Source organism: Phyllostomus hastatus, unplaced genomic scaffold, assembly GCF_019186645.2.
Source record: "Phyllostomus hastatus isolate PE091 unplaced genomic scaffold, TTU_PhHast_1.1 phas_contig_118, whole genome shotgun sequence".
NCBI lineage: Eukaryota > Metazoa > Chordata > Mammalia > Chiroptera > Phyllostomidae > Phyllostomus > Phyllostomus hastatus.
Window position 1 is genome coordinate 7,894,565 of NW_025333543.1, and position 15,001 is coordinate 7,909,565.

General features: G+C 32.6%; 1 protein-coding gene across 7 annotated transcripts in view; it reads left to right on the forward strand.

The window, feature by feature from the left end:
• Positions 1–15,001, forward strand: part of TFEC (transcription factor EC) — a 125,542-nt gene that overhangs the window by 77,796 nt on the left and 32,745 nt on the right. For 4 of the 7 annotated variants that reach the window (XM_045846898.1, XM_045846914.1, XM_045846907.1 and 1 more), the window contains exon 3: positions 1,251–1,337. The exons of 2 other annotated variants lie outside the window; for them this stretch is intronic. In XM_045846898.1, coding sequence (XP_045702854.1) covers positions 1,251–1,337 — 87 coding nt within the window. Of the gene's footprint in view, positions 1–1,250; positions 1,338–10,369; positions 10,481–15,001 lie in introns of those variants that run through there. One more of the 7 variants, XM_045846939.1, reaches the window with a different exon arrangement.

Below are 15,001 nucleotides of genomic sequence, written 5' to 3' on the forward strand. Positions count from 1 at the left end.
TTACTACTTCAACTTCACTAGTTTCAGTCTGTCTATTCAGATTCTCTGATTTTTCCTCCTTCAGTTTTGGAAGATTGTGTGTTGCTAGGAATTTATTCATTTTTTCCCCCAGGTTGCCCATTTTGTTGGAATGCTGTTGTTTATAATATTTTCTTACAATCTTTGCATTTTGTTAGTGTCATTTGTTATTTCTCTTTCATTTATCATTTTATTTATTTGGGTCCTCTTTTTTCTTTTTTAAATTAATTTTTAGTGAATTTATTGTGATTACATTGTATAAAAATTATGTAAGTTTAAAGTGTACAATTCTGTAATACATCATCTGTATATTGTATCGTGTGTTCACCACCCCAAGTAGTGTCTCTTTCCATCACTATTTATCCCTCATTTATACTCTCCTGATCGTACCATTTCCTTTTTTTCTTCTGATTATGACCATACTGGTGTTTGTCTATGAGTGTTGTTTTTTTTGTGTTCAATCCCTTTACCAATTGGCCATCAGTAGACGTGTGGATAAAAATGATTACTGGTATATTTACCCAATAGGATACTACTCAGCCATAAAAAAGAAGAAAATCTTGCCTTTTGCAACAGCATGGATGGACCTGGACACTATTATGCTAAGTTAAATAAGCCAGTCAGAAAAAAACAAATACCATATAACCATATGGTGTGGATTTCACATATATGTGGAATCTAATGAACAAAATAAGCTCTTTTTTTCTTGAAGAGTCTGGTTAAAAGTTTATGAATCTTGATTATCTTTTCAAAGAACTAGCTCTTATTTTTCAAATATGGCCCTACTACCTTGAATGCAGCTTATCTGATCTGATATCAGAAGTTAAGCAGAGTCAGGCCTGGTTAGTACTTAGATTTTGATTGAAATATTTTAAAAGAAAAGTTTTCTTCCTACAATTTAAAGATATGGGCCATGGCTTGAGTTACTTCATGAAAAACACTGTGTTTATGGTGATAGTGATTTCCAAGGGACTAGCCCAGGATCATTTGCCCAACTATTATCTGCCAGTAGGTAGAAATAAATGCAAGAAAAAGCAACACAAATCAAATTGTTTCAAGATTACATCATTTTAAGTTCTAAAATATTCTAGGCTTTTATATACATATAACTTTGAATATTTTAAAAAATTAATAGTTACTAAAATTTTTGTCTTTAAATTCAGGATGAAGCACAACTTTTATCATTATACACATATTATACACATTATTCTAAATGTACTGTATTTTGCTAGATGGAAGATGCTATTGAGGATATAAGCAGTATGGAATCAAGTTTTAAAGAGGAAGGAACAGACTCTCCTCTGCTAATGCAAAGAAGAGTAAGTATTTCTAGACCTGAGAAGGTCGATGTGATTTAAATAAATAAAAGCTTCTGATTACCAAAAAATGTCTTAGTACATAGTAAAATCATTTTCCTAAGATCTTTTAAATTCAATTTATTGGGAAAAATAAAATGCTTTCATTCTTTTGTTGGTTAGATTTGCCAAAGGATAATTTAAGTATCAGGAAAGAAGAATGAACATTATTTAAACTGCACCCTGAAATGCTATGGCCATTTCTGCACAATAGAATAGTTAATGAAATATTACTCAAATAGATAATCATGTATAAAATTACCCAAATTAATATATGTAAATATCATTTAACTAAATGTGTGCATTTTAGAATTTAAATAACTCACTCAACTGTTGTATTTTCCATATAATAATGAAAAGGAATATAAACTTTATATGTTTTCAAAATAAAATATCAAATAAAAAAGCTTCAGATTGTAAGAATAAATTTAAATTGCTCAGTAAATGGTGTTTTCTTCTGAATTTTTGAAACAGACAAGATAATAGATGAATATTAGAAAATATTTCTTGGTGCAGAAAAAGATTATATAATATTATTGAGGAAGATAGGTAATAAGGCTTTAACTGTCCTATCTGTCTACCTGTCTATCATCTATCTATCTTTCTAATCTCTATAAACACTCATTTAATTATATGTCTAATGTTCTATAGCATTTTCTATGAGTGATTTAATCTTCAGATTTTCTGTTTGAAGTTCCACACATAATAAGACACCCTCATAAACTCATGACTGAGTTTTGCTTAATTTACCATGACTAATAGCTATTATATTCAGATGTTCTACAACTTGTAGAATAAATAAAAAAAGATTGTTATCACAAAAAGTATAACTCTACTTTGAGAGAATAACTAGAAGTTAAAGATGAACTGAAGAAAGACAGAATGTTCCTTTAAGACAATGGATAGACATATATCTTGATATTAGCACATATTCCTGGAATAACAGGCAATGAAGGGATAATATCTTATTCTCTATTGCTTTTGCCTTCACATTGCTCATTTATCAACCACTAAAATTATCTGTAAAGAGTGTGTAAGTTCTTCTCACACATTTTGAAAAGTTATATTTGACTTATTTATGGTTTTAGATTTTGCAGAAAATATGAAAAAATATGAAACATTTTAATTACACATTTTAAAGACATTTTAAAGTGTGACTTTAAACATTTTTACTTAAAGAAAGTGAATACTGACATTATTGCATAGTGTGGATACTGTTCATCAGTAAATCAATGAACTGGGGTATGTTAATGATGGAAGTCTTAAATTTAAGTCTTTAAAAAATTGGAGAAAACGTCCCTTTTTTCTTTATTAGTTCCCAAATAGACTATTTAAAGAGAAGTATTTCTTTTCTTTTTTCTGATGTGCAGAATCTCTATTTTATAAAAAGTCACTAATACTAATTTTACTTGACAAAGATGAAATGAGGTTTAAAGCCTAGCTTTCTGAGTCTAATTTCATAGAATGAGGGTGCTATCTTCTTAACCAGCATTTAACTGTGGGTTAGAGGAAATTATATTTATTTCCTGCTAACTTTTCCTTGGATGTAGTACTTACTTCATTGAAACTATATATTGAAAACTTTTCTTTGCCAATTATCTTGCTTTCCAGAGACTACATAGAATAACTTAGTACAATTCGTTGTCAATGATTATTGGGGATTTGCTTTTGATATTCAGAATACATTTTTAAATCCTTATTTGAGCATATTTTTATTAATATTTTTAGAAAGAGAGGAAGAGAAAAAGAGAGAGCAGGGGTAGGGACTTTAATATGTGAGAGAAACATCCCTTAGTTGTCTCTCATATGAACCCTGAGTGGAGGTTGAACCCTATACCTATACCTAGGTAAGTGCTCTGACTGGGAATCAAACCCACAACCTTTTTGTGTATGGGATAATGCTCCAACAGACTGAACCACCTGGCCAGGGCCAGATTTTTTAAAAGTTAGATAATACTGACCTATCTGTATTTATATAAAGAAATATTTACTGTTAACTGATCAGTAATCATTGATGATTTTTATTTATATATAAAACCAAGCTGTTCAATTAACCAAATATTTATTTAATACTTACTATGTATAAAGCATAATACTTGCACCATAGAAAAGGAAAGTTGAGTGAGCTAAAATGGACATGTCAAGAGACCACATGATAGTGGGTGGTGCAGTGAGGCACACCTGAGACTCAGGGAGGGAAAGAGTGTGAATCTTGATGTTAAATCCCAGGTTCTAATTTAGACATTGTATAAGACATATAACCTCTCTTTGCTTCTTTATTCTGTATTATAAGAATAATTAAAATAATTATCTCCAAATCTGTTTTATATCAAATCTTAGTAGATTACATGTGTATATTTTAAATGCTGGTTAGATAGTTGCTCTTCAGTTTAAGTAAAGAAGAAACCATTACCAAAATTAGATTTTTTTGGAAATTCTTCATGAAAAGATGATGTTTGAAATATAGTTATGAAGATGGTTAAGATTTTAAGGGTAGATATAAAGATAGATAAGACCAGAGATGGGAAACCATGAAAGATTATTTTAGTTCATGTGGATAAATATAAAACCTGTTAGGTTCAGAGGAATGCTTTGAGTTAGCATATTAGCCAGGGAACTATTGGTTGGAGATGGCAGAACCTGGTTCTGTGGGGCTTAAACATGAAAGGAATTACCTAAAATATGAGGTCTGTACAGAAAAAGTCCAGCCATTGTTAATATAATGAAAATGGTTTGCATGACATTGATGTAAACTGGCAGCCAAGGAGAGTGGACTAAATGCGTGTACATGAACAATGAATGTCTTCACCGTACTAGTTGGTGTGGAGGTGGTGATGCCTGTTGATTGAGCATGTGTACTGTGTGGCCATCTCATTTAAAATGGCTGAGCGAGGAGAGCAATGGATCTGCATCAAATTTTGCATTAAGCATGAACATTCCTCCACGGAAACTATTCAGATGATTCAGAAAGCCACAGCTATGGGCAACTCGTGATTGGCAGCTTCATTATGACAATGCACCTGCTCATGCATCATATCTTGTGCAGGGTTTTTGGTGAAACATCAAATCACTCAGGTGACTCAACCTCCCTTCAGCCCAGACTTGGCACCCTGTGACATCTGGCTTTTTCCAAAACTAAAATCACCTTTGAAAGGGATGAGATTTCAGACCATTGATGATATTCAGAAAAATACAGTGGGGCAGTTGATGGTGATTAGGAGAACTGTGTGAGGCCCAAGGTACCTACTTTGGTAGGGACTGATGCATCATTGTTCTATGTACAATGTTTTTTGTATCTTGTATCTTCAATAAATATCTCTATTTTTCATATTACATGGCTGATACCTTCTGGACAGACCTTATGTATGAGAACAAGAGGGAGATGAGATCATACAACCAGACTCAGATAATTTTTTCCTTAAGACTGCAGCTATGGGCAACTGGTGTTTGGCAGCTTCATCATGACAACACGCCCACTCATGCATCACATCCTATGGAGTTTTTTGGTGAAACATCAAATCACCCAGGTGACTCAGCCCCCTATTACCCAGATTTGGTGCCCTGCGACTTCTGGCTTTTCCCAACTAAAGTTACCTTTGAAGGGGATCTTATGTACAATGTTTCTTGTATCTTCTATCTTCTTCAATAAATATCTCTATTTTTTCACATTACATGGCTAGATACCTTATGGACAGACCTTGTTTGTATGTGGGCATCCCTCCATAACTTTGCCTTTGTTTTCTTCTATGCTGTCTTTATTTCCAGCCATTGAGTAGACACTATCATAGCCTATCCTTAGCTATGGACACAGTTTGTCCTTCCAAATGTTTTTTCCTTTTTTAAAATTTACTTTTTATGTTATTTTATTTTTTATTGTTGTTCAAGTACAGTTGTCTCCATTTTTACCCCACCCTGGCCCTCTGCCCCAACCATCCCCACCTCTTACCCATGAACCTATCCCCTTTGGCTTTGTCTATGTGCCCTTTGTACATGTTCCTTGATGGACCTTCCCCTATTTTCTGTCATTATCTCTCTTCCTCATCCCCTCTGGTTACTGTCAGTTTGTTCTTTTTTTTTTTAAACATATTTGTATTCTCTTTTTTTTTAAAGAATGTTTTTTTTCTATGATTTTATTTATTTATTTTTTAGAGAGAGAAGAGAGGGAGATAGAGAGAGAGAGAGAGAGAAACATCGATGTGCAGCTGCTGGGGGTTATGGCCTGCAACCCAGGCATGTACCCTGACTGGGAATCAAACCTGGGACACTTTGGTTCCTAGCCCACGCTCAATCCACTGAGCTACACCAGCCAGGGCTAGTTTGTTCTTTATTTCAATGTCTTTGGTTATATTTTGCTTGGTTGCTTGTTTTGTTGATTAGGTTCCACTTAGAGGTGAGATCGTGTATGTCCTTCACTGCCTGGCTTATTTCACTCAGTGTAATGCTCTCCAGTTCCATCCATGGTGTCACGAAGGGTAGGAGCTCTATCTTTTTTTCTGCTGCATACTATTCCATTGTAGAAATGTACCATGGTTTTTTTTTTTTTTTTTTTTTTTTGCCTACTAGTAAATGAGTACATAAAAAGACTATGGTACATTTTTTTCTTCAGACATACACTCCTTCACAAAGAAGACATAGTGTTTGATTAATAACATAAGCTAATTCCTGTGGCTCCATTTCTCTTGCCAGATATTATTTTAAGAATGGGCTTGTGCTGTAATTCTGGCATTTTATGCAGGCTGCTGGGCCTTCTGGGAAGTTCTTTTCAGTCCTTAAACATGACCCAAGAGAGTGAAAGACTTTTGCCTCTTTATGATGTTGTAGGATAATGGAACTTAGCTACTTACTGCCCAGAAGGTAAATTGAGGAAAAACATAAACAAGTTGTGAAGAAATGTGAAAAAAATGCAAAGAAATGCTTATTTGTCCTTGGAGAATTTTTTTTACCTATGGATTTTATATTATGTAAGATTTTTTTCTTTATTTTATGAGCTTATTATGTCAGGGTTCTCTGATTATCACAACTAATGGATACATTCAGCTAGGCTTGGCAACCAAAGAGAAGGAGAACTCCTGTAGTTATAGTTAAATACCTTGGATAATTCCTACTGGAGCAACTTTTATAAATTATCTATACCTAATCCAACTTCTCTGGTCTTGGGCCCACCCTACAGCTGTGGTTTGAGCAGCCCCACACACCAAACTACCTAGATTGAGTGAGAACCAGGAACATAGGGGTTGCTCATATAAAATAAATGTGAATGAATTCTAATGTCATATGGACAACAGCTATCCATTATGGTAAGCTTCAAAAGTGAGATTTACTACTAATAATTATGACTAATTTTCACCTACTTTTGAGAGTTTTCTAAGTGTATGTTCTCTAGTTCTCACAGAAATATGCAACATCTCTGGGGCTATCTATTGCATGTGTTCTTAGACACTTTTTGGCTCCTTTGCTGTGTGCCCTAAGCATAAAACTTAAAATATCACTTAGCTAAGATTTATCCAAGACCACTGCACATAGGCTTAACTAAAAGTCATGTTGTAAGTTCTGTTGGTGGGAGACTTTGAAGCTGTTGACTTGTAACTTGGATCACCTGTGGTGGTTATTCCTATTAATCTAGGTTGAATAAAATAGTTCAAAACTTTTACAGATCCGTTCAGCCCAGGCATTTCTGCCTCAGAAATGAATTGAATAGATTAGTGACTAGACTCAGAATAATTAAGGGAAAGTTACCTCTCAATTTCTACTTGATCAACAGAGTTAGTCACTTGTCAATTAGTTCTAACTGCAACAACTAGTAAACAGGATTGAAAAGAGTCAAAGAGCAAGAAATATTTAAGCAACTTAGTTATGCTTTTATCAACTCTTGCTTAACCATTCAGTCTTTCAGTCTCCTTAGTGTAAATGGTATTTTTCTTTTCCCCTGTTTAGTCATCCCTTATATGATGGTATCCTAGGTCTCATTATAACCAATTTCTCTATCCTATAACAATTTTATTTTATATTTTTTGATCATTACATTTTATTTTTTCTAGTCTTCTAAATTTACCAATTGTACAAGGTGTGGATACTCCATATCAATAGATTCTATCACTGTTTTCAATAGGTATTATTTCCACTCACAGACTTTTGAAACTTCCTTTTTTAACCTGTCTAGAGTCTTTGGTCAAGCACTATAACCAGTTCTCTTACAGACACTCTTGATATGTTTTCTGTTTTCTTCATGTATTCTCCTGACAAAATCCTAACCCAAGCTAAACTTATTACTTATCTTATTCCACATCTTCACTTAAGCAGTGAATGGATAAAATTTCACCTCATTGCTCATATTATTCATCACAAATACATCACCAAAATTTCATTGGGGTTTTCACCTCAAATTCATCACCAAAATTTCACAGATAATACTATTTCCATTCCTTGGATTAAAATTCCCATTAATTAAGATAACTTTTAAATACCTTCTCTTCTCTCTTCAAATCTCCATGATCCCTCATCCATTCTCCATTTTTCAGCTCATTTCTCTTTCACCACATATTTCAAATATATGCAATCAGATTAGAACTGATTTATTAGCTTTTCATTACCAATTCTATCACACCACTTGTATATGTTTTCATTTTTTCTGGCACATCCCTTCTATACATAACAGAATAGTTGTCCCAGCTCATAATCTAAAACCAGCTCAACTATTTGTATCCTAGATCCCACTCATTCTTACCTTCTCAAGAAATTTCCTTCTTTAAACAGCAGCTCCCCCTGTATTACCAGTCTGTTCAGATTTATTGGATTATAAGTAGCAGCATTACACTAGTCTTTAATAAGACTCCCCCAAAATGAAACCAAATCAAACAAATCCCTTTGGATACATTTTCTCTCTGGTCACTGCACAATTTCATGACTCCCCTTCCCCTAAAAAAACCTCATTGCTTCCATTTTCACCCTGCCTCTATTTCCTCATTGCCCTCTCTCTATTCTCCTATGGAGCTGTTGTCCTCACAATTTTAAAAGGACTCTTAAAACCAAGGAATGCAGAAGCCAATAGTAAATTCTTCATTCTCACTTGAATTGGCTTCTCAGTGGCATTTGTCGTGTTTGACCACTGTCTCCTGCAAGTACTATCTGTGATTCTGTGGCTTTACATCATCTGGGTTTACACAGTCTTGTGGATTCTTTCTCCTGTAAGATATGTCTAATTGCTAAAGTGCCTCCAGGCTCAGACTTTAGACTTTTTTTCTCATGTATCTGTACATCTTATAGGTGATCCCAACCCATTCCAGACTAGATTTCTCCCCTATATGGTAGACTCATATATCCTACTGATTACTTGACATCTTTTGTGCTTCTAACATCATCTCATACTTAATATGACTGAAAAGCTTTGTCTCCTCCCAACCCACTTTTTGCTAATTTTGAATGCACCCAAAGCCATTTGTTTTCCCCTCTCTCTTCCACACCTGCACATCTATTCAATATGCCCTTCAGTATGCCCTGTCATGTCTAACTTGAACTTCAGAGACAAACTCCAACCTAACTTTCCTGCTACTTCTCAAGACCTTATAGCTGTTCACACAGTAACCAGAATGACATCCACAAAGCAAAAATCAGATCCTGTTTCTCTTTGCTTAACATGTTATTAATTCCCTGAAATGCTTGAATATAATCCAGATATCCTAGTCAGCACTTCCCTTTAACTTTTGGCTCTAGCCTTGATAGTCTTTTTCCTGCTCCTTGAACATGATGGCATATTATCATTTTAGGATTACTTAATTTCTTTTTTTTTGTCTTGGAATACTTTTGTTTTAGATCTTTGCATGGAAGCTTCTTTATGCTTCAGATACTTAGTTAATATCACCTTGTCAGAGAGTCTATCCACAATCACCCTTACTAGAAAACATTAGCCCATCACTCCCTAAATCAGTATCTCATTTTAATTTCCTCTGACATTTATGACTTGATTACCAAAATACTATCATCCTTATTATTTTATTTACTTATGTGTTATGTGCTCCCATACCTAGAATATAAACACTTTGAAAATAGTGATTTTTGTCTGTCTTGTTCACTGCTGTTTCTGGACCCTAGAACAGTGACCTGTTCATTATTTTATTTTCAGCATCTAGTCAAGTGCCTAGTCCATCATAGATGCTAAGCAAGTATATATTAAATACATACTATAAAATTCATACAGATTATTGAAAAAGTTTCCTCATTATATGTTATTATTTCATAATCATTTTAATGGAAAAAATAGTAGCACCAAGGATAACAACAATAATAATAGCTACTATGTCTTAGGAACTTGTTATGTGACAAGGATTGTGCACAAGATTTTTTTTGTGAAAAACTGCATTTAATCACCACAACAAACCTATAAGATACAGACTATAATCACCTAGTATAATTTATAAATAAGGAAACAGGCTTAGAAATGTTTAGCAGCTCACTCAAGTTTATATAGTTAGTGAATGGCAGGGAAGGGGTTTGAATCCAGTCCTGTATGATTCCATATGCAACAATCCTAACCACTGTGCTGTGCCTGCAGCTTCAGAATGAAGCCATTTAATTAAATTATAGAACCTTAGCATTTGTAGGGACATTAGACTGATCTAATTCTCTGACTCTAGCTGAATGATTGTTTAACCTCTGAGTTTAGATATGTTTCCCTATAGTTTTCACCAATTGGTATAGTTTTACTCCTTCCTTTCAATGACATGGTAGTGCATAGTAACTCATTTCTTTTATCATATATAGGTATTTTTCAGTCAGGTGTCTGTAAATTATGGTGGCATTTGGCAATCTCAGTAAACTATTGTAGTTCAAGATCACTGGAGAGATGAAGAATGAGTAAATATTAACAACCCATGTGCTTGGTTGGAACTTGAAAGGACTGCATAACATCAACAAACAAGCTTTTCTCAATCACAATCTAGACCAGATTAGTCTTAAAGTCCAAGGAAGAATCAAAGTTCACCTTAGTGCAGACATTTTTGTGCAGCTCTCCTGGTTATTGTTTGCAAGTTTAAAAGGAAAAGAAAATGATGAAGGAGAAAGAGAAAACCATTGCTATTGTGAAGGTTATAGATACTTCAAAGTTAAAACTGGTGAGCAAGTGCATTTCGCCATTCTTTCAATGTTTGGAGATGAAACCACCTTAAATACTGAGATAAAACTTTACAAATTAATAGTTCATAATGAAATATGAAATGTAGAAATTGAGATTTGAAATATGTCATATATAATCTGCTGTATTAAAAAGTTGCTTACTGAATGACAAGGTAGTTTTTAGTGGTTAGGATGTAGTGAGCCTTTTTAAAAAAGTCTATTTAGTAAAAAAATTGTTAAAAATAAAATAATGTTTTATTGTAACTATTTTATCAAAAAATGAGAGTTCCACTAATTATTTATTGTAGTGTATGCATTAAATTAATAACTTTTATTAGTTTAATACTAAATAGATTATATGCATCTAAAGTATATGATGCAAAAGTTTTTATAAGTTAACATTCTCTCTTTTGTATTTTATCTTTGTCTATTTGCATTACAAGCCAGTCAAGAGCAAGGGGTCTCCCATTCCTGCTCCATGTATTACTTTTATTTGCTCAGAATAGAACAAAAATAATAATAATTCAGTGGGACCTCTCTGTTCTATGTTTATTATTCAAACCTCATAGTTTTACTTTAGCAATCCAAGTAAAGGTAGAGGTAGATCAGTTGCATGTGTCTTAAAACTAGAAAAATCTAGTTTACTACATTTAAATGAATAAATACACAAAAGGACAGAAAATAATAGTTAAATGTCAGTTTTTTAAGTATTCATACATGTGTGGTATAAGCTCCTCTACAGTGTTCCCTCTTTATGCCTTGAGTTTATCTACTTTTTTTGTCTATAATTATTTTATCTAATAGTTTCATGCTCATTTTGACCATTTTAGGTTCATGATGAATGTCTTCACATAAAACCAAAGGATCCAAACAACACAAAATTTTTTTCTCTCAGTTTCCCATAAAATTCACATTAAATATATAATATAGATATATAGATATGGCATATACACATATGTATGTAAGGGTTTAGAGTTTTTACTTGCTTTTAGCTATTTATATTGAAAAATATCTGAACATATAATATGTAATGTATATCTATTATATTTTTATATTATATGTATTTATAATGAGATTATTTGAGATATAGCTATATCACACACATTCACAAATACAGAATATATATAATACATATGTATATATGTACACACACATATATCTGAAGAAAATTCTCAGGATTTCAGATAAATAATCAATTTTCAGGAACATAGTGAATATATACTCTGGTATCTTCTCTCTTGCTGAGTGAATATAAATAAATAGGGGTAAAACAATAAGTATATAAATTAAATTCTTAAAAATATGGCCAAGTTTATTAGTCTTATAAAGTTTGGATAAGGAAAAATAAACCAGGCCGCCATGAGGAAGAGTGTTAGAGATGGTTTGGGCCCTAAATTGAGTCTGAAAGATAGGTTAGATTTTGGTAATTAATAAGTGAGTGAGGACATTTGAAGTACAGAAAATATCAATTGGAAAGAATAAAATGGAGAAAAATATAGTCCAGTGGATTTCAACATTTTTGGGTATTCAAACAGTTCTTACCATTAAAAGTGTTAAAGCAAGGACCCTTCCACAGTAGGGTTAGAAGTAAAAATTCCCCTGTGTCAGACAGATCTAAGATTATGATAATGCTTATATTTTATATTATATTTTATTATCTTTAAATTTTAATTCATAGATTCCTCATGGCAACACTCTTTTCTCCACTCTCTATCTCCCAATGGAGGCTGCAATCTGATGTTGGAAGCTTAGGTTATGTGTATGTGGTGATGAGAAATCTTTCAAAAATTGAAAATAGTGGTAAATAATGTTGGCTAGATAATGTAGGGACATGTAATAAGATTTTAAAAGCTAGACAAAAAAATTTGACCTTAATATATGAGTTAAAGGGAAAATATTTTAGAGTTTAGATTTTGAGCTGGAAGAAAGCAGAAGTTCTACTTTTTAAACACGAATTGGGCTGGGAGGGGCAATTGGGAATTAACTAAGAAGAATGGATGGATATTAGATAAAGGGATATAAGTCAGGCTTAGGGCCCTGAGGATCTTGAGATGCAAGAATAGAGAAGAAAATTTAAACCGATACATGATTTAAAAGAAAAAGAAATAACTGAGTGGTAGATTGAACATAGTATATAGAGATGGAATAGGCCAAAACAGTGGGAAAAATATGTGGAATTTAGGTCAGATTACTTTTGCTGTCCTTTAGTATTTTGGCCTGACAAGGCTAAATGGATATATGAACATTTTCATAGTTTACTTAGATGTTTCTACAATAATTTTGAACCTAGATTTTATTTTTTCAGGGGAAACAGTAATTTTAAAATAGGTAAAGCTATATTTTTCTACAATTATGGAAAAGTATAATCTCAAAAACTGAGTTTTATTATAAATGAGGTTGAATTTTATCAGATAATTTTGTATGAATCTATTGAGATGATCATAATTTTCTTTTTCTCTTTTAATATCATAAATTGTATTTATAAGAAACCCATCTTGATTATAGCAAATTATCTTGTGTACATTTTCTTGGGTTCATATTGCTAATGCAATTTTCCTTAAAATTTATAGTTGAATAAAAAGGGCTTATAATTTTTCTTTTTTATGTCTTTTTATGACTCATTTTCAAGGAATTGAGAAACATTCCCTCTGGTCTCTATTGTTTAAAAATATTTGTGCAAAATTGGGATAATATTTTTCTTGAAAATGTAACACTTTGGCTCATAAAAACATCATTTTCAGATTTTTTGTGCAATATGTTCAAAGTTTATTTTGATATCTTCAATGGCCAAAATACTGTTTAAGCTATTAATTATTTCTTCAGTTCTACTAAGTAACATTTTTCAAAAATATTACACTTTTTTGTATAAGCATTTATAATCATTGTCAAATTATTGTTATATCTCATAACATTTTTAATTGTGGTAAATGCACATAAATTTGCCAATATATACAATTTAAAGTGTATGATTCAGTGACAATTTCACAATGTTCTGCAACCACCACCACTATCTATTTCCCGTCTTTTCATTATTGCAAACAGAAGCTGCATGTGTTAAACAATAGATACCCATTTCCTACTGTCCCTTAGCGCCTAGTAACTTCTTTTCTACTTTCTGTCTATATGAATTGTGCCTAATTTGTACCTCTTATGAATAAAATCATAAAATATTTGCTTTTTTCTGTCAGCCTATTCCACTTAGCATAATGTTTTCTAGATTCATCCATGTAGTAGCATGTATTGGGAATTTATTTCTTTTTAAGGTTTTATAGTATTCTATTGTATGTACATACATATTTCATTTATTCACCCATCTATTAGTAGACAGTTTGTTTTCTACCTTCTGGCTACTGTGAACAATGTTGGCATAAACATTGGTATGTAAGTATCTTTTTAAGTCTCTGTTTTTAATTTTTTTTGGCATATAACTACAGGTGGAATTGCTGGTCGTATGGTAATTATAAGTTGAATTTTCTGAGAAAGTGTCATATTGATTTCCACCATAGCTAATGGTGGAAATTTTTTTTTGATAAGCCATCTAAATGACTGGAAAGTGTTATCTCATTGTGGCTTTGATTCATATTTCCCTAACGACTAGTGATGTTGAGCATCTTTCCATGTGCTTTTTTGCCATTTGTATAACTTCTTTTAAGGAATGTCTATTCAGGTCCTTTACCGTGTTTTTTTTTTTTTTAAATTGAGTTGTTGGTGGGTTAGTTGTAGAAGTTTTTTTATAATATAGTTTGGATATTGATCTATTAGATATGTTATTTGAGAATAGTATCTCACATTGTATAGGTTGTCTTTTTCACTCCCTTGATAGTGTTTTTAATGTATAAAGTATTAAAGTTTTATGTCCATTTTATCTTTTTCTTTGGTTGCCTATGATTTTGGTATCGTGCCCCCAAAATGATCACTAACCCCAATATTTCCTTGCTTTTAAGTTTCATTGTTTTAGTTCTCCTTTTAGGTCTTTGATCCACTTTTGAATTAATTTTTGTATATTGCATAAAATAAGAGTCTTTGTTCTTTTGCATGTGAATTCAGCTTTCCCAATATTATTTGTTAAAAAGACTGGTTTTTCCCATTGAATGGTCTTGACATATTTGTATATTCAAGGGTTTATTTCTGGCCTCATTAAAAAAATAACATTATTCTATTATAGTTGTCCCAATTTTCCTCCCTTAGATCTCCTCTACCCAGACAACTCCTAGCTCCCACAGTCAATCTCACTGTTGTCCATGTCCTTGGGCCATTCATACATACTTTTTGAATAGCCCCTTCCCCTGCTTTCCACCCTTATCCCTCTGTCCCACCCCTATGGCCTTTTTTTCCAACTCCATCTGTCCATATGTTTGTCTTTATGCCACACTGCTTTTTTTTAAGTTTTAAAATTTTGAAGTGCAAATTCTCCAAGTTTGTTTATTTTTTTTTAAGATTGGTTTTGCTATTTGGAGGTCCTTGAGATTCCATATAAATTTTACTATGAGTTTTTCCTTTTATGCAAAAACAGCTGTTAG